Source organism: Phaseolus vulgaris, chromosome 3 (genome assembly GCF_051622355.1).
Source record: "Phaseolus vulgaris cultivar YP4 chromosome 3, ASM5162235v1, whole genome shotgun sequence".
NCBI classification, from domain to species: Eukaryota; Viridiplantae; Streptophyta; class Magnoliopsida; order Fabales; family Fabaceae; genus Phaseolus; species Phaseolus vulgaris.
Window position 1 is genome coordinate 6,955,353 of NC_143500.1, and position 20,567 is coordinate 6,975,919.

The 20,567-nt window shown below is 31.6% G+C and overlaps 2 protein-coding genes and 1 pseudogene across 2 annotated transcripts; all 3 read right to left on the minus strand.

Annotated features, from left to right (window-relative positions):
- Positions 1-711: 711 nt before the first annotated feature.
- LOC137806374 (pentatricopeptide repeat-containing protein At5g50280, chloroplastic) lies at positions 712-4,659 on the minus strand. The gene is made up of 2 exons (XM_068606442.2): positions 3,375-4,659; positions 712-2,106 (listed from the first exon to the last, which is right to left on the minus strand). The coding sequence occupies exons 1-2, from the start codon at positions 4,166-4,168 to the stop codon at positions 798-800; spliced, it is 2,103 nt and encodes a 700-aa protein (XP_068462543.1). The 5' UTR covers positions 4,169-4,659; the 3' UTR covers positions 712-797.
- On the minus strand, positions 4,327-5,287 carry LOC137806376 (7-deoxyloganetin glucosyltransferase pseudogene; annotated as a pseudogene).
- Positions 5,288-12,760: 7,473 nt separating this feature from the next.
- Positions 12,761-16,280, minus strand: LOC137806377 (ureide permease 1). The gene is made up of 7 exons (XM_068606444.2): positions 15,719-16,280; positions 15,212-15,350; positions 14,809-14,983; positions 14,352-14,389; positions 14,154-14,257; positions 13,393-13,767; positions 12,761-13,112 (listed from the first exon to the last, which is right to left on the minus strand). Exons 1-7 carry the CDS (start codon positions 15,944-15,946, stop codon positions 12,960-12,962), a joined length of 1,212 nt encoding a protein of 403 aa, XP_068462545.1. The 5' UTR covers positions 15,947-16,280; the 3' UTR covers positions 12,761-12,959.
- Positions 16,281-20,567: the final 4,287 nt, after the last annotated feature.

A 20,567-nucleotide genomic window follows, 5' to 3' on the forward strand; every position in this document is an offset into this window, starting at 1 on the left:
GTTGGATAAACAAGCAGCATTCCTAGTTGTTTAGGTTACCCAATTCAGTGAACAAACATCCATTTTCATCTAATAACTGTTTATCATTGGATCACAGCCTAGTTAAGCTAAAAAATATCCACCATTGCCAACCACTTCTGAACTTTATTTAACCATGTTATAGTTTATTTTTAGAAGTTTGTTTCTACATGTTTTTAGTTGTTCATATTAACCCAGGGTATTGTTTGGCCAAAAAGCAAAGACTATTTTCTTGAGGTGATGTTTAAAAAGATAGTCTGGCAATTACGTCACAGCATGTTTATTTAAGGTTTCTATTTCTATGTTGAACCAAAGACAACAAAAGTTGGGAACAATTGTAAGTTCGAAACCAAGTTAACCATGTTAAGTGATGTGAGGTATCCAATGCCAACTTCATTAGGTTCACCAGATAACCCGCAAACATAACGTTGAACAAGGCAAAAGAGATTTGTAAAACAATTAAAAGTGACCACGTACGATCTTGCAGACAAAATTTATCAATTTTTAGTTTGAGAGTATAGTCAGAGATTCAATCCAAGATTTCCATAATCTAAATATCAATATTATATGAAACACAACACGTCTTTGACACATTAATTCGTTCTATTTATCATTGTTGACAAATATAATATGTGAAAGATACTGCTGATTGAAGAGGCAGCATATAATGACATATATTCTTTACAGCTAATATCAAGAAACTCCTAATATTCATTTAGAGAAAAGAAAAGTGGGCCAAAATTGAACCTACAATTCTTACAGATCATTGGATCCTTAACTTACTGTACACTCACATCAGAACTATTTTTTCTTACATGTCTTTTCTTGTAGTACTTCCAAAACTCATCTTTCTGCCTAATCACTTTCACACGCGTTCTACTTTTAACCTTAGTAAGCAAGGCTCTCCAATCCTTGTTTTTCCGAGCAGCTCTAGCCTCCAGAATGGCCCGAAGAGTCTGATAAGAACTGACATCCATAGTCTGTTTACTCTTGACCATCTGCGTGTGATAAAAAAATGCCCTCCTAAAATCATGAACTCTGACAAAGGCAAAAATCATAGTTGAGTAAGTTACAGAATCTGGTTGTAAATTAAGAATTGCCATCTCTTTGAATAGCTGTGGCAGTTTTGAGTGTTGCCCTCCCTTTGCATGTGCATTCATCAGCATATTGTATGTCACCACTGTTGGTTGCATTCCAAGCTTTCCAAATTCAGATATTACACTTCTTGCCTCCATGTAGAGACCTTGCTTAGCAAAACCATCAACAAGAATGTTGAATGTCGTCCGTGTTGCTTCGATCTTGTCATTCTTCATCAACTTCCATATTTCCATCAGTGTTTGTGTTTCACCGGCACGCCTAAGCACGTCTAGTAAAGTATTGTAGGTTTCTACGGAAGGTTTAATACCTTCCATTTTCATGTTTTCAAATGCTATGTAAGCTTTCTCGTGCAAGCCATTAACTGAATATGCATGGATTAGTGCTGTATAAGAATGTGAGGTGGATTTTATACCAACTTCCTTCATCCTCAAGAATGCATCTGCAGCTGCCAGGTCAGTCGCGGTTTTTTGCTTACCATATGCACTGATTAGACAAGTATATGATTCGGCATTTGGCTTCAAGCCAACATCTTGCATTTCTGCCATTAGCTTTTCTACAATCTTGGGTTGCATTCTTCTGCTGTATGCAAGCATTAGAATGTTGAAGGTAGCTACAGTAGGCTTAATCCCTTTAGCTCTCATCTCCTCAAAAAGGCCTTCAGCTGCTTCTACATGGTTGTATTTACAGTATGAATCCATCAAAGTGTTGTATGCAATTGCATTTGAAGAAACCCCTTTTCTATCCATTTCAGATTGAATGACAAGAGCTACCCGCATCAGACCCTCAGCACAAAAAGACTTTATTAATGCACATAGGACTTCTTCACTCCATCTGACCCCTTTTCTATTCATTTTCTCAAAAAATTGCCATGCATCTTTTGCACTATGGCCAAGTTCTCTCATAACGGTAATCATAATTGAGCATGTCACATGATCTGGATGAATATTCTCTGTTTCCATTGACTCATACACCTTCCAAGCATCTTCACACCTAAAATAACAACACAATATATTGTATTGAATTTCACACAAAAAGATGCTGCCCTAAACAGTGTAAGATCATATGTAGTAGGGAGATGAAATAACTTTTTCTAAGATCAAGTTCTTGGTAAGGAATTAAATGTGTATATTATAATTTAATAAGTATTTTCCCAACGTAGAACAGTTTTATGCTTGAAAGCAGTACCTAAACAGGTGAAGTGATGTGAGATGTCATAACTTTTTAGCATGTACCTAACTAAGCTTCATAAACTTTACAGTCATTTATAACCTTCTTAATAACAAAATAAGCAACAAGTCATAAGACCAAGCAAGCCCAACAAGTAAAGAACAAGATTTTCATCTGCCATAAGTGAAAAACTAAATCAGTAGAAGAAAAATGGGTATGATTTGCTCAAGCCCTAAAATAACCAATACTAGCCAAATCTTCAACGTGGTAACCGACTAATGATTAACATGCAATTAAAATTTTAAATTATATTCTATCAAAAACCAAATTAAAACTATATTTCCACAATTGGACACTTATAACAGAAATACAGAAACAGTTAAAAAAAAACAAACATTTGCGAAAATATGCACTTCCAGTTCTGCCTTAATAGAACAATATACAGCAACTATGGTTTCCCACCACAGAATTAATAGAGTTTTGAAGCAAAATTATACCCCTTTAAGAGAACTTGAAAAGAATATAGACAACCTAAAACATCATGCCAAAACTGATGCACTAGTATCAGTACAGGGAGCGAATATTCATGTCATAAATCACAGCATTATCTTGTTTGGTCTTAGTTCAATTTTCTAGATATCGGCATTAATAAGAATTACAAGACAAAACATAAATGAGATCGGGCATCATGCTTTAAAATAATGCTTGCTCAGATAACAAACATGTAGCACACAAGTATTTTCTTCTTTTCCCTGGAGATGGGAGAAGGACAATTAGAAAAATTTTAATAGTGACACAACTCAAATAGTATGCAAGGAAAATGTGATATATCTTATCTAAGCAAAAAACAAAGGTTTTAAAATATGATCCAGGACTGATTGTGAAAGCAATGTCAAGGATTTTGGGGTCTCCACAATATTCAACCACAATTGAAGTCGTATATCAAGGATTTCAATCAAGCTGCAACACAATTTAAAAAAACCTCAGAAAAAGGTACAAGATTTCTAATTTTAATTAGAATCCTTGGTACTTTAGCTAATCCTACCAGTCATAGGACCCACAAACCATATAATTCTGCAAGAATTGTATACCTGCTACCATACAGAAGTCCTGAAATTGTGGCATTATAAACATGAACATCTCTGAACTCCACGCTAGATGGCAAGTTTCTGAACAAATCCATCACCTCATCACCCATCCCTCCTTTTCCCAACAATGGAAACAACACAATACAGGCCCTAGGTGTAACAAACGTTGGCTCCTGCAACCTCATCCACTGAAAGAAACACACACAACACAGCAAGAGGCGCTCCTCCCCAAGTATTTCTAGAACCTCCCAACAATCTTTCTCATTGACCCTTCCTTCATACTCACCCAAAACCTCCTCCAGAGTCAGATTTTGAGGCAAGTTCCTTGCAAGTTCTACAATTTCCCCCACAACGCCCTCAGCCTCACGCAATTCCCTCTTTTGACAACACCCCATTTCTTCATTCTCCAAACTCATTTCAGGTTCTTCATCGAGGTGCCACGAGGTAAGAGGGTTCTCCTCAAGGTACAATTTTTCTTCGTCTTGAGGGTCTTGGGAGGAAACCCATTCGTCGTTGTCGGAGAAATTGTAGTTTGGATCATCTGGGTCATGACCTTCTTCATCTTCTGTGTCTTCTTCTTGTTGTTGTTGGAGATGTGAGAGGGAAATGGGGGTTGTAGAAGAGTGACGGGCACTAGATGGAGATGCACATAGAGAGAGTGAGGACAAAGAGGTTTTGGATTGCAAGAGAAAGAAGGGTTTTGAAAGAGCGTGAGTGAAGAGTGAAGAGGAGTGAAGGCAGAAGATAGAAGAAGAAGAAGAAGAAAGGGGTTTATGGTGGAAGAGGCTCAGAGACATGTTTCGTCTCTATGTAAATGCAAAGGTTATCTTGTTGTAGTTTTATTCCAAGTTTAAAAATCTAATAAACTTAAAGGATTGGAAAGAAATATAATTAAGATGGAGTTGTAATTAAAATGTGCATAAAAACATGTGTCATTTCGATGGAGTTGTCTACCTTAATCTTGTTTCCAACATAACATAAGACAAGAGTCAAAATAAACGAAAATGATGTTTTGACATACATAGGATGAAGCTTTGACACTCCCAAAATTCACATAGAGAACGGAATTGGGTTGCTGTGAATCCAACCACTTGAGACACTCACACTCTTCCTTCCACAAATTACATCTCATTGAACCAAATTTGCTCTTTGAAGTTTGATTAAGGTGCAACTCCAGTGGGCCTATGGTGTATAGTTTAGGAAACATTGTGGAGAGTGCATCCAACATATCATGCTCCAAGGCATCAAAAGTTGGAAGAATAACAACCCAAGCTTCTGAAGTTGCTTCAATTTGTTCTGCCACAAAGATCAAAAGTATATCAGAGTGATATCCTGCAAGCCAGGGAGGTGTCTAGATGCCCATTAGTACAATAGCTTGCATTTGAAAAACAATACCATAATAAAAAAGAATATATAGATATTTTAATAATAATTTGAATGAATTTAGAGTGAAAATTGGAAGGTTCCACGAGATTCTTACATTTTTTGAAGCTCATGAAACTGCAAGTACTGTGAGTCCAAAAGAGTATGTTTGGTAGCTTTGAGTGTGAAGGACATCACATCATCAGATAAAATGCAAGTTTTCAAAGGAACATCACTGAGAGTGATAAGTGTTGAGATAAGGTTGTAGAAGGGGACCAAAGAATTCTTTCTGGTACAGTCACACAAGGTTGGGATGATTTGAGTTGCATCCATGTTGGTTTGGAAAGAGACCATTAGGAATGGCTTTAAAGTGGAAATCTGTGAGGCTGTTGAGGGCATTAAGGCCTCTACACTTGAGGAGGTGTCTGAGGTTATGTGGAAGCCTTTGTTGTGGAGGAGTTTGCTAGTTTGAGAAATGGATTTATGTGACCTTGTGATGGAAATGGGATCAGAAGAGCATGTGGCTAGTTGGTTCCTCCTAGTAAATCCATCTTTGAGATGAATTAGTTTTGGGAGAGGATCTGTAACACATTTTAATTGCGATCAAAATTTATGTATGTCATATGATCAAATGTGTATTATTATGGACATTGAATACTATTTACTTGAGTGTATGTTATGATTTTTTGTTTCTTATATAATACTTACCAATATTTACTTGAATGTTATATATTTTGAAGCAATGTTGACATCGTAGTATGTCGACAATCTTAATACTCTTTGAGCCTATGAATAAGTACGGAAGCTAACCAACTTGCATGTATAATTGTGAGGGATGTTCAAGTGGATTAGTTTTATTAGAACAGTTGTCACCCTTGGAACGTGTTCCATGTCATGCGTGATGGACTTGCCAATGTCATCACGAAAGTTTTGCTTACGTGAATAGTGTTTCGATGGGAACGATCCTAACACAAATTTAGTGGATCGGGTTGCTTTGGATAGTTATCACCAAGGTTATCAGACTCGAGAGTTTACTCAGTAAACCGACTCGTAGACTTGTAAGAGTCTACTTCAGATGAAAAATTTAATAAAAAAATATTCATATATCAATTTCATATTATTTTACAATTTTTTTATTATGCTGAAACATCAAATCAATAAAAAATAATTTAATCTTAATTCCAATTTTATTTCAGCCATTTTGAAAAAAAAAATCCCCAAATTAGCTTAAAAGTAACTCCCAAACCTAAATCCAATCAGCATAAAAATCCCCAAACCCAACTCAATCTAGAAATAATTCTCAACCCTAAACTCAATAAAATAAAGTTAAAAATTCTCAAACCCAACCTAAAAATAACCTAACCCAATTAAGTTAAAAACTCCAACCCAACCCAGCCCAAACAGGTTCAAAATTACTGACCCAACCCAACTAAAAAATCACTCTCAACCCTAAATCTAACCTTCCCCCAATTAACCCACAAACCCACCTCACTCTCAACCCTAAATGAAGAAGACGCGACAGTGCGGCGACAACGTGGCGCGACGAGGCACGACGACAGCGAGACGCGACACGGTGAGGCACGACGACAGCAAGGCAAGGAGGCGAGGAACGGTGATAGTGAAGCGTGACGACAAACATCTCAATTGTTTGGGGATTTTTTCATAACTCGTTGACTCGGCCTCGAACTCGCGAGTTTACACCGAGTTCAACGAGTCTGTCCGAGTCAACACCGAGTTTGCCAAAAAACGAGTTTACTCACGGGTTCACTCGCCAGGCACCAGTCAACTCGTAAACTCGAACGGGTTTAAGGGTTCACCCGCGAGTTTGATAACCTTGGTTATCACCCTTGAAATGTGTTCCCTACACGCGTGAAGGACTTGTCAATGTTAACACATAAGTTTTTCTTACTAACACATGTTAAACATGTGTATGCTAACACACCTTACACCAAATGTCACTTCAAACACGTGCATATTGACACATCTTACACCACATGTTACTCAAAATGCATGCATGTTGACACATTTTACATCACATGTCAGGCAAAACACACGCATGCAAGTTATGTTCTCATTCCCAAGTTATGATAAAGCTTCACAATAAATTTTTGTTTGGAGTTCTCCATCTTTGATCTTCATGTGCACACTAAGTATTCAATTTCTTCTAAGCAAATGATTTTAGTATATGTCATTGTGCACTACGACGAGATAATGATCGAGTGTCCCATTGAAGTTTTTCTCATAAAATGGACCATATACAAAGGATGAAAAAAATCATCCTCAAAAGACTCTAAGGAACTAGAAGAAAGGGTGACCACGATGCACTTCCACAACCTGAACGAACTCAGTGGGGGGGGGGGGGGGGGGGGGGTGGTAAATCATTACACCGTCATTGAGATGATTGAGGACGATGATATTGAGGCATTCTTTGATATCTATGACTCCATTGGACTCCAAACCGAACTCGATTTATATGTCACATTTCAAACATTTGCATCTTCATCTACACAACCAAACCTACAGACTACTTCCCATCACCATCATTTCATTACAAACACTTACAATAACTTCAACCCTCATATGACCACCAATCACAACTCTTGTCCCACCAATCACTAGATCGTTCCACATTCAACCTCAATGCACCCACTTACCTATATTTGTGGGACTGGGAAGACAACATTGTTGAGATCTAGAAGATCTGTCTAGACAGTCTATTAAGTCCTTGTTCAATTTGATTAACTTTAGACAGTCTATGAGTCATGTCTTTATGTTTTGATGATAACAAAAACTGCTTGAATGACTTACTTGTATAATGAAATATCTAAACAATATTTCTACAACTACAATATTCGTTAGGCGATCATCTTCTAGTGATGGTTAGACGGTCATCGTCTAATGGTATATTAGACGGTTTGTTGACTAGGATATCATATGTGGAATTTGTGTTTTTATGTTTTTATTATAACTAACTGGATGGTTAATAAGTTCTTAAGTTTAGTAATTTTTATAGATAAAAAGGCATGTAAATTATGTAAAATATGTACAAAAGTTAGTGTGAGAGACATGCCAAAAACCTCTAACTATAGCTGCAAATGAAGATGAAGAAGAACAAAAGAAGGGAATTACATAAATTCTTATAGAAAATTGCAGAAAAACAAATAAACAAGAATGGAGCAATAGAGCCAATCTGCCCAACACATGTAGAATGGCTCAACAGATTGAGTCCAGAGAGCAAGCTCCATGTAAAACACTTAAAAAGCTAAGTGCCTTTACATATGTTGAGCGGATTGAGACCAGTACATCAAAGGATTCCAAAGACCAAAGGGAAGAACGAAAACAAAAAGGTTTAAAAAATTAGCATACTTAAACATGAAGAAACCAAATTTCACTCAAAGAGGGCTCAAGCCAGCATGCATCAAATTTGGGAAGAAGGAGATTTCACTTGAAGCCTAAGCCAAACCAATCTTGCTTCATGATTAAGAAACCTTAAGGATGGAGAGGATTTGAGCGAATCTCTAACAAATCTTTGACTCTAGAATCTCATGTAGCCCAAAAATTGAGGATTGAAGCCTAAAAAGATTGTTTAAGGATGAAGAAAGTCAATCCATTGAGCAGATTGGCTTGCGCTAAGCAGATGATGAATCTCCTTGAATCCTTTTTAAACCCATTCATAGAATCTATAAATAGAGACCTTGAGGCAGTATTCTAAGCATTAAGAGGCAATAAGGGGCATTGAGAGATCTCGAGAAATAAAAAGACATTGAAAGATATAGAGATTAAGAGGATCAAGTGAGATCTTTAAAGAGGCTTAGATGTAGAGGTTATGCTTTTTAGGCTTAGAAAGTTTGAACTTCAGAATCTAATTAGGCTATCAGGCCAAAACCTCATAAGAAGTGGAGACTGATATGTGGAGAAGGAAACCTTGAAGTCAAGCTGGCCATAATATTCAGGGATCCATGTTTGTTGTACTTTAGCTCCTCATATTGAATTTTCACTATAAGATCTTATCATAAGTTGCTAAATATATCTTGTTGGGATGTCAATCTGATCTTTTTGGAATTATTGTAGTTTATAGATGCATGTTTCTCTTTTATATTCAAATTCCCTAGGTAGTGTGTTTAATGCTCAATGGTGAAGAACGACTATTGATTGTCCATAGGGCATAAATGAGGTCAGAAGGCGATTTCATGTTTTTGAACCCTATTTACCCAGCCATAGGATTCAATGGTCACAGAGTGTAGAGTTGAGACTATGGTGAATTGTTCCATCCTAATGCATATTTAAGTCATAAGATTGACTTTTTTGTTCTAGATAACCTTGCACGAGGAATCAACTTGGTTTGGCCAAAATAGGAACATAGATTTTGAATAAACATTGTATTTATAAATAATAGTAACAAAAGAAATTTACAAAGTTATTTTAATCCCAACATTTGTGTCATAGTGTACTTCATTGCTTTAGTGATTTGTCTAAACTCCACCTCTCAATATAAATATCTAGTAGTATTATTAATTTATGATTTGGCCACTTTTGGAAGTTGTGGTGTACTTTGTGCAGGTTCAATTTGGTTTTTTGGTTCCCTCTCGTAGGGTCGGTTTGTTGGTTTAGGCACTTGGATGTTTGGTGTACTTTTGGTTCTGGCAAAGTTTTTGTTTAGTTGTTGGCTTTTGTATCCTGATTAGAGGGTGCGTTTTCTTTAGGGCGTTGTTGTTCTGTGTTTGTTGGGATCTTGTATCTTGTTCTGGTTTGTTATTATGATTATTGTGTTGTAATGTTTATCGGTTCCCTAGCTGGTTGGGTGTTAGGAACTTGATTTGGGTTTTTGTATAAGGGTTGGGACACCTCTGAAGTGTCTCATTTTATTTTATTTATTTTTTGTTGATAAAAAAATATATATTTATAATTGTTATTTATAAATATGACATGCAAATTATCTCCAATTTACATATCACTTCCTTTTAAAAGATAATTATTCTTTGATATTATTAATTCTCTATGGATACAACAACCCTCAATTGTACTACAATTGACTGGATTTGCTTGTCGAGTAAAAAAAGTGGGATTTAACTGAACTGAACTTGATTTAAATTAGCCCATCACCATTGGTTTAATTGTGTCATGTTTAAGCTAATAACATTTTGAAACTACAATATAGAGTAGACCCTTCAAGCTTCTACAGTTATGTTCACATTAGACAGTTTGACAAACGTGTTGAAAGAGTAACATGTTTTGATTACTTAAACAAAATCTTCTGAAATCATATATTTACTAAAAATGAATTCAATCAAAGAATTTTTATGTAAAAGAAAAGCAAAGATTTGACTGAAAACATATACTCTCCGTTCATCCTTATTTTTCATATATCTTTTAAAATTCATCTTTTCTTAAATAGTTTTGTTCGAATAAGTGTTACGAATATCTTCTTGATATATTGTGAGTATCTTCGAATCTTCTTTAAACATAAACAATTTGAATAAATTGAAAATCTCAAAATAGTCTATTTTAGTATCATGCGTTATCTAGAATCAAATAATTTTCTAATTATGTTTTGATTTGTTCATACTTACTCATATTGCAAATACTTTTGAATTAGTTTCTTAAATAGATTTGAAAGTGAAAACAAATAAGAATAAAAAGAAAGTAAAAAAAAATATTCACTACAAATTAAATAAAAACTATTTAAAAAATTAATTAATTAATATATTAACTAAATTAGATACTATTTCATAAACTATACCAACAGTGTTATCTAAAGTAGTTTTAATTATTAATAAAAAATAATAAATTAGTTTCTAAATTGATATATAACTAACTAGTAAACAAAATTTTAACTATTAATTACTTTATATTATAAAAATGTGAATTTAAAACTAGTATATAATGTTTTATTAATAATAAAAATTACTTTAAATATCAATAATTTTTTAAAATATAAAATAATTATTATTTTAATTAATATAATAATTAATTGTTTTTTATCTCTAAAATTATCTTATATTTAAAAATTGGTTTAACTAGAATATAATTTTTTATTAGACTTTAAAGTCAACATTCAACAAAGAACCCCACCACTAATTGTATCATTGGAATCTTGCTAATTTATGTCTTTTAGAGAATCTAGTTGACTAACATTTGAAATTAGACAAAAATGGCATCTTGAAATTTCTTCAAGTCCAATCAATAAATGCCAATAATTAACTTTCAAAACTACACCAATATTGCAATTATTCAACTCATTGATTATAAAGTCATGTATTCCAACAATCCTGCAGAAGTTAAGTTTTCTTAATTTCAATTTTGTTACATGTAGTTGCGTTTGATCTTCGTCTTCACTCCGTTTTATTCATATTAATTTCTTTAATCTTCAGATAATTTTACAGTAAGAATATTATTAATTATTTTGTGGTAATGAAAATTACATTTTATCCCATTTTCTTAAAGTATTTAATTATAATTATAACTAGAAGTAAAGTCGCAAAAAAAATCATCCAGAATAAGACAACTTTTTCGGTATCTTTTTTGCAATATTTTATTTTTATTAACGGAAATGTTTCACGGAGGCTTAGTGAATACCATTTTAAAACTTGTGACATTGTTTTTTATAATATTATTAATTAATGTTGAGTGATGAGAAATGAAGCTCTGAGTCTCCTCTTAAATGGAGTGTCGGTGTTTGTATGACACCTGTAGGACACGTATCCATGAAGTGTCTAATTCAAAAAGTATTTATTAGATTTCTGACAATTCTAGTACGGTTCTAACATAATTTAAAAAAATAAAAATACATCAATTTTCTCAAAATTCAAACTTTATTGTATAAATCGTTATTATGATTATAAAAATAAGAAACAAATCATTGTGAACCAGTCATGAAAAAACATTTTTCTGCTCTAAAAAATAATTTGGAATATACTTGTGCACATAAATCTTTATTATCAATTTATATAATTTATAATTATATAATATATAGATCCGTGTCCCCGTGTCTTACATTTTAAAGATTTTACGTATTTCCATATCCGTATCATATCTGTGTCGTATAAGTGTCAGTGTTTGTGCTACATAGGTCAGGAGAGTCACTTCTTCTCTTATTGAAGAGGATTTTATTTATAAAGGAAAGAAAGAAACTAAAAAAGGAAGGACTGAATTAAGAAATAACGAGCAAAATGATAACTGGGACGATAAGTAGAAAAATAAATTTATTTAGTTAATTGCATAATTATAATCCACTTAATTACATTTTAAAATTATGTTAATCAAAGTTTTTAATAGTCATCTATAATGATATAATGAATATAAAAAATGTCAGGCTCAAAGTCCCAACTATTAATAATAATTAAATTATTTTTTTCAAAAATTATTTAGTTAGTTACTCATATTTTTTTAAAGAACAATGTCTATTTTATCAATTTCTCAACATAATTAATTCTTTCTGTTTTTTCTTTGTTTTGTGATTGTTTTCTTTAATCTGTCTTGTATTTTAGGGTTTAAATGATGTTACAGGTGATAAAGCTTCTCAGTTAAAAGCTGAATGATAAAAATGTTTTATTTTCTTTTAAATATTTATTTTAATTTTATGTAAATATTTAAAATCTTATCAAGAGACTTTTTTTTTTTTTACAATACGTTGAGATTGGATATACAACATTTACTACTTCCACCATATCTCTTTTCCTAATTCTTTAGTATTTTATATTCTTCATTCTACGTCAAAAAAACATTTATTTTTTATAATAAAAATAAATTCAAATCTCTATGCATTGAATATATTAAGTGAGTATTTGAACATATCTTGATGTACTGTATCATTACTCTTTTATCAATTCTCAAGCTTCTACTTCAAACTTTATCTTATTTATATAAATTTTGTCTCTAAGATATCTTCTACCACTATAATGAAATAACAAAAAAAAAAACCCTTTAAACTAGGATTAAGAAACTCGTAGTTGTAGTAAGAAATATAGTGCAATGTATAGTTTTGACATGCATGCACGTAATTAGCAACAACAAAAATTAAGCTATAATTAGTAAGAAAATTTAGATTATGTTCCTATAGTTTAGTTTCTTGGTCAAATACACTCTTATTCCATATAGTTTGCTATGTTGTCTCTGATCAACATCATTCAACTTTGGGAATACTGAAAACATCTTATGTTTTTGGAACCATAACAAATACCCTTTGAGTACTGAATTATAGTGATTTCAACATCCTTAAAGTGTTGATCATTTTCGATGCCCTGATGATGCCATTAGAACAGAAACAGCGACAATGAACATAAGCAACATGCTCCCAAGTAGTGCATATGTTCTTTTTGATGATTTGCGATACTCCCCAAACAAAACAATGCCCCAGAAGGTACTCACCAGTGGAAGTGCCTACCAAAACACCATGTATCTTTAGTTTCTATGAATTGGTTGTTTGAAGAACAAAGCACTCTTGTCAAGTGTTTGGTTTCAGTTGAAATGTGCTGGTGGCAGTTCAAAATGTAAAATTGAAAATTTGATCAAACTATAATGAGTTTTGGCTCAATTTTTTTTTTGGAACTTGAAAAGAGAGTTGCTTATGGAAACTCAATTTGTAAAATGCAGTTAAGTTTGGAAATTTGAATCTAAAGATGCAGTAGTTTATGAAGATGAATGAAAGGTAAAAACTGACCTGAACAGCATCTGCTGCTGCATATCCTGCAGCCTGACCTCCCATAAATTGGAGGCCATTGCCGAAGCCACAAAGGAGACCAGCCAAGAAAGCCCAGCCTCTTCCATTCCAGTCTCTCAAATAAGCCTTCAGTGATGACTTTGGTAAATTTAAGACAGGGTGGTAAAGGAAGGTGATGTTAAGAATGATGGCAATAACAAAGCAAGAGACTGAAAAGTAAAAGAAGGCAGTGTAAACACTCAGATGGTGAACCCCTTCCTTCAGAGTGTGCCATTGGTCATTTGTTGCCAAATTGAATGCTGGAGAGAAGAGAGAGAAGCAAACTCCAGCAAAGAATGTTATAGCCAATCCAATGAAACTGTTCTTCCCTAATACCTGCAAAAAGTTTTACCACAACACCATTATCATGTACATCATTCTTCATCACCAATCACACCAACAAATCCTTTTAAATTTGTGCAGTATACTTTATTATTGGTACATTTTAGACATCTTAGCATTTCTCCATTCTTCATTGTGCAATATGCAACATAAATGCAAAAGGGTATGTGAAAATTGGATTTGATTTGACTCTTCCAATGTGAATAAGTATAAAGTAGTAATCTCAGTTGCTATGCATGTATACTTAATCTGTACCTTTCATTTTCTCATTCATGATCATATTTGCTTATTTTATCCTATAAAGTGAGCTACTCACTTTAGTGAAGATAAATCTGTGAAAACTGTAATGCATAAATTCCCTGAAGCATAGTACCACTTGCCTTGATGGATCTTTTTTTCTCAAGTTCTAAAAGAAAAGCTGCAGTTCCTGCTTTGGCTTTGTGTACAGCAGCAGCACTTCCATCCTCTAGATCCTTCGAATCAACTATATATATGTAACAAAGGAGACGAAAAATTCCAGCATTTATCAAATACAGCATTTCCATTTGGCTAAGCTAGCTAAAGATGGCTATAGTTACCTTCACTTGTTTCTATCGAAGTGGTCATAGTAGTGGTCCTGAGAAGAACAAAATTTGGTGGTGAAATCTTAGCTATAGATTCAAAAAGAAAGCTCAGTAAAAATCATTACCCAAAACAAAATCAGCAGTAATCAAGAAACTATGATAACCATTCAAACCAGAATTCAAAACCAAGTTAAATGCTTCTGCTCCAAACTTTGTTCCATGTCTTAAAATTGATTGAGCTAATTGTGAAGGAGTTACACCTTCTAATCTAATATCTGCATTGATCAAATTATCACCTAAACCTAATGTCCATGACAAAATACACCAGCAGAGGTCAATTTCATTAACAAACATAAGCAAGAAACATTTTCTCTCATACGTTTAGGAGGGTGGAGCAGGAAAATTTGGCGGGAGTACCAACAATGGTCAACTGTCATATCCCAAATTAGATTGTCAACAAACAAACACATACTTAGCTGCATCTTTGTAATCAGTTGAAAAACCATTGAGCTTGGCCTTGTTATCAGCAGTGTTAGATGAATGAACAGCAGAACCTAGACATACAGCTATCAAAAAGCAAGCAACTCCTGGGAAAAGAATCTCAGCTTTGTTGATCTTGTCATCCAGAAAGTAATTCAAGGTTGTGCCTGTTACAACCACAACAGAAATAGTGCAATGACGCTAAGTATTAGTCCTTAGCAAGCTATAAACCAGAAAGATATTGAAACTTCTCTATGAGTATGTTAGGATCCATTGCAAGGTCACAGGAGTTGAGTCCAGTAATGGTTAACTTTTTTGCTGTGTTTCTTCCAATGTTCTTATCAGAGTAAGCAACACAGCACCAGAATCTAAGAGGGTCATCTTTGGTGGTATACCTATAACAACAGTTATGCTTGATGTGATCACTTCTACAACTGATAAGCCAACAAAAGCCCAAGCATATTGTGTTGACAGATTTCCAACACTGAGTACCACTCCACCCCCCATGGCAAACAGAACTGAAGGCCAGTTTTCCTGCATCAAATATCATATTAGGTTGGTCACATAGTTCGATTTGATTGAATATTTGATAACTGGGAAATGCCTTCCCTTTTCTTTGATTGAACCATAGTAATAATTATTCATAACAATTTGTGACAGGATAGTAATATAAAAGTGTTTATACTATAAAGAACTAATTTACAATAACTCATATGTCATATACACTTATCATAAAACTAAACCATACATCATAGATAAGAATGTAAAATCCATACACTGTCAGCAGCTTTGAATAACTTTTTCAACACAAAACTAATTGAAACCTGACATGAGGCAAAGTAAGTTGGTGTACAAAATGTTTGTCTTCTTCTCCCTAGAGAAAGAAGAGAGAAGAGAAGCACCTGATGGAGCTGAGACAAGAAGTTGGGGGCAGTGTTGCCAATCTCTCCAAAGGTGAAAGCAATGATAACAGCAGCCATGAGGTTGGTGAGTGTGTAATCAAGGTAGGTGTGCTGAGGAAGACGACCTCTCCTCTCCAGCATAGTCATCACAGCAGGCCATGTCCCCAAGAACAACAGGGACACCAGCATGCACACTATGGCACCCCCCTTGCTCTCCACCAAATACATTGAAATCAACTCCAAATCAATCAATCAATGAAACTCCAAAACTCACTTCACAACACAACACACAACACAACACAAGATGCTACGCTAGCTGATGCTCTCATATTCATACACCACTCCAAGTCAACCACACCACAGGGCACGAATCTTCAAAGCCAGGTCACATTCTCAATAGTTATATAAATTTACTCAAAATATTATTAAGTACTCCATTACGTGCTTCATTATAACCAAGTATCCCAATATGATTACAACAGGCTCAAAATCCCACATCGCTATCTATAATATTTAGATAATTGATAGATCTATAAATACCTAATACCTCAGCTAATTGAATTTTATTTCGCCCGGTTGAAAATTTCTCATTTGTCTTTGTTGCAACTTGTAGTAAAGACTTCAAAAGTAGTACAGTCAAAGTAATTTATTTTAGTTTATTCCTATCTTTATAAAGAAAGAACAAAACTGTCACGCATTTATTAATATTTATATGAATTAAATTACAATAAAGTGTAATCAAAATCTTTAAATTTCCTAGATTCTTGTGACAGTGCATCCTGTAACCTCTGTGCCTGACAACACACCGACTAAAATCTAGCATTTTTTTTATCATATATGCAATAAAAAATGTCTACAAACTAACATTTTTTTTATCATATATGCAAAATTAGAATTAAAAAATGTCTACAGATTAATTTTAATTTCTAAAATTATTTTATTCTTTTCTAAAATGTCTACAAATTATTCTTTTCTAAAAAATTCTTTAAAAACTGAGGTTGTCAAAGTTTGTTTGAGTTGAAAAATATCCAAAACTTTAAATAAAATAAATTTAATTAATTTAATTTGCATCATCACTTCATGAATATCCATACTTTCTGATTTGTTAAGAGCACAAATTTATAACTATAACATTCTTTTTATGACTGGTTATTTTCAAACACTATGGTATCTCTTTAAGTGAGGATTTCTCCACATTTATATTATTAATATTTTGCTACAAGAGAAAATCAAATACAATTCTCATCAATATACATAGAACTTTCATGAGAATTTTTAATCAATGTACCAACAAAATTGATATATATTAATAGTATATAAAATCTTTGGGACTTCTTTTTAATTAGTTTTTGTTTTATCTTTCAAAGTGAATTAGGTGTTATGAAAGTGAATATAAGACTAATTCACGTAGTGATGTAAGAGGATAAGAGAAAATGACCAAAAGTAGTGTCATGCATTGAAATTTTTGAATTGTTTTATGTTTATACTTAGCTAAGTCTAACAAGATTTAGAGAGTTTTTTTTTCTTTACTGCTTAAAATAAGAGCAACTAGGAAAAACGTGTGACTAATAAACTCTTTCTTAATTTGTCTATTCTGTTGGATTTGATAAGAATATTATTATTACTTTTCATTTTTTGATATTATTATTATTATTTGAAAAGACATTGTATTTTATTATATATATATATATATAAAGCTTAATACATTAATAATTAATTTTTTTTAATTTATTTTTTTAATGTTAGTTGCTTGACTATTACTTGATGGATTTTTCATATGATTTAACGTCTGAAAGCAAATTGGTCGCTAGATATAAATATATCAATATAAGTTAATGATTTAATTTTAATCGTAAAATTTTTATAAATCAGTGATTAAATTTGATTTTCGTCACTATTTTTTATACTTAGCGATCAAAATTAAATTAGTCACAAAATATAAATATATATTTACAAATTAACAACCAATTTGATTTTGATTGCTAAATCTCTACAAATCACGGAACGAATTTGGTTGGTTTCTATTACTAATTTACATTGATTTACTGAATTTCAATGGATCCCTAAATACAAACACATTACTACAAATATATTAATAATAATAATAATAATAATAATAATAAAAAAGTATTATTATTATTTTTATAATAATAATTAATATTATTATTATCACAAATATTATTGTTAATATTAATAATAACATTAATAATAATAATAACAATAATATTAATAATAGTAATTCTGAAATAGTCACTAAAAATTATTTAATTTTAATTATTAAATTTAACTTCATTACCAACTGAATTCTCATTAATTTTAGTTACTGAATTGGTTTTCTAACATTTAGGTGACCAAACACTCTATGATCAAAATAACAACTAATTTGTAACTGATTTTTACTAAGTGGTGTATGACTAAAGTTTTTGCTATCACTTATTTTTTTTTATATTTTGGTTGTAAATTAGTTTAACGATCAATTTTAGTGATTGTTAAAAGACAATTTTTCTAGTAATATATGCATAATTTTTTTTAATATATTTGAAAAAATCACGTAAGATTTGTTGATGTTTAAAATGATATTTTGATTTTGTATACTATATAATTATTAGAAAACTATTATGCTAGTACATGTTAAGATATTCATTTCTTTAAAAAATTCAATATATTTATAATTTATTAAAAGTACATTATAAACGGCTCCTCTTCTCTTAGGTAATTTTTTTTTAGTCACCAAACTTGTTTAAGAAACTAATAATTGTAATTTACTAAGAAACTAGTTTTATTTTTTTTATTTAGCTAATAATGTTTAAGAGGAGAAACGACTTGCTTACTACGTCTATTTTATCAATTGCAATTTATTTTTCAAAATGATTATGCTGATCACATGTATGTATACTAGAAATATAATGGGGCCAAAATAATGTCCATAAGAAACAAACAATTTTGAAATTATTATCGATGTAAGATTTCAACTTTTACATATTATCTATAAAAATATATAAAAGTTTATCTTCTCACATTTCTCCCCTCAATTTTTTTATTTTTTATAATAACTTCTTAGTTTCTTCTTTCTATAATTTTGTCCATTCTAACATTCAATATCGTGATACACGTTCTTATTGCAGGTGACATTAATTGTCCGGTAACAAAAATCAAGTGGTTAAGTCACAATTGACTAATGCACTTAAGTTATTACACTTTTAAGTATAAAACTTGTTCCTGACTATTAATTATAGTTTTTGACTTAGTGATAAGTGTTTAATCCAATAACTTCGGTTAAAGGATATGTGGACTTGCACATTGTGTCAAACAAGATGCACGATACGGATGTTTAATCATGCAACTTCCTTCAATTGAAGAATGTAACTGGAGCATGTAGGAAGAAGTATATGAATATGGTGAATCCATTTGGGGATGTTGTTGAACAAAATGAGTTCTTAATGTTTAAAATAATAAAATTGAGTATTACGAAAGAGTGGACTTTAAGCCTAACTCAACCCCATAAAACCAGCTCATGAAGTTGAGGTCTGCACCCATTTATATATTATGAAATGTCCTTATCTCTAGTCGATGTGGGATCTCCAACATTGAGATTAATAAATGGTATGTTAGAAGTGGACAAGCTAAGAAAATTAGGATTATAGTACAACAACTTGTGGATGACCTTAAATTGACGAAAGTGTCTTTTTAAATTGAAACATGATTAAATGTTAATATATGATGAAACTTTATAAGTCAAATTTTGAATAATAATAATAAAAGGAAGAAAAAAAGAGTTCTATGTCCTGAGGCATCACAATTACAAATAATGCTTCAATATTTAAGTTAGTAAAACTGTAACGAAAGCGAATATGAACTAAAATGGAGTTATTATATAGAAAGATGTTTTTATAAAAACTCTTAATTTTAGAATTAAAAATATAAATAAATTACCCTCTTACTTATTATGATTAATATTATATTCAAGATATTATATTTTAAATATATATATTGAATACGATTCCAAGTCCTTATCTAATCCTAGATAGTTTTCAATGCTTATCCTTGCAGAGCACCTCCTTATCATCATAAACTTTGCCTCCTTCATTCAAAATTTGCAAGGTTCTTCCATTGTTAAACTTCTTGATAAAAAAATCTTATCATAATTCATTTTTTATATTTCTTATTTCTTCCTATTAGGGTGAATTATAACTCAATGTTGTTGTTCTAATGGTACACTTGAAAGATAACATAATCAATAAAATTAAAATCTAAAGAGGCTAATATATGATATGATAACAAGTTTCATTATTAAAAAATCATTAAATAAAAATAAATTTTAAGAATAAAAATAAATTAATTATTATATTAATTAAATTAGATATTATTTTAGAAACTAAAAAAATTATTGATATCTAAATATTTAAAAACTATTTATTAATAATGATAGAAACTAATCTAGATACCAATAATTTTTTTAGTCTATCTAATTTAATCAAATATAATCAATTAATTATTTTTTTTTAAATTATTTTTTTATTTAAAAAAAATTTAATATTGTTTTCTTCAAAAACTCAAAGAGAACCAACTGTGTAAATTAACTCAGTGATTAAAAGAAAAAAAAAATTCCCCGTAGTAATATTATACCGATTTTTTAACTAAAGCAATTCATTATTTTGAAAAAATCTCATGATTTTGACAATATTCAATTATTAATCCATTTTAGATGAGTTTGAAAATTTTCAGAAAAGAAAATTCCAAAAATAATGTATATAATTATTAAATATATTAATAATCATTAAAAATTCAATCACTCTTAACAAAATCGTCATGTAATAAGAAAATATTGGAATATAAAAAAAAAGTTAAT

What these genes read in the sequence shown, in the direction of transcription:
- LOC137806377 (XM_068606444.2), bottom strand. Translation starts at nt 15,946, where the DNA reads ATGTATTTGGTGGAGAGCAAGGGGGGTGCCATAGTGTGCATGCTGGTG. An exon ending in TCTTGTCTCAGCTCCATCAG is followed by an intron (nt 15,351 to 15,718) that starts GTGCTTCTCTTC and finishes TATTTGATGCAG; the next exon opens with GAAAACTGGCCTTCAGTTCT. An exon ending in CAGCAGCAGATGCTGTTCAG is followed by an intron (nt 13,113 to 13,392) that starts GTCAGTTTTTAC and finishes GTGTTTTGGTAG; the next exon opens with GCACTTCCACTGGTGAGTAC.
- LOC137806374 (XM_068606442.2), bottom strand. Translation starts at nt 4,168, where the DNA reads ATGTCTCTGAGCCTCTTCCACCATAAACCCCTTTCTTCTTCTTCTTCT. An exon ending in GGACTTCTGTATGGTAGCAG is followed by an intron (nt 2,107 to 3,374) that starts GTATACAATTCT and finishes TTGTTATTTTAG; the next exon opens with GTGTGAAGATGCTTGGAAGG.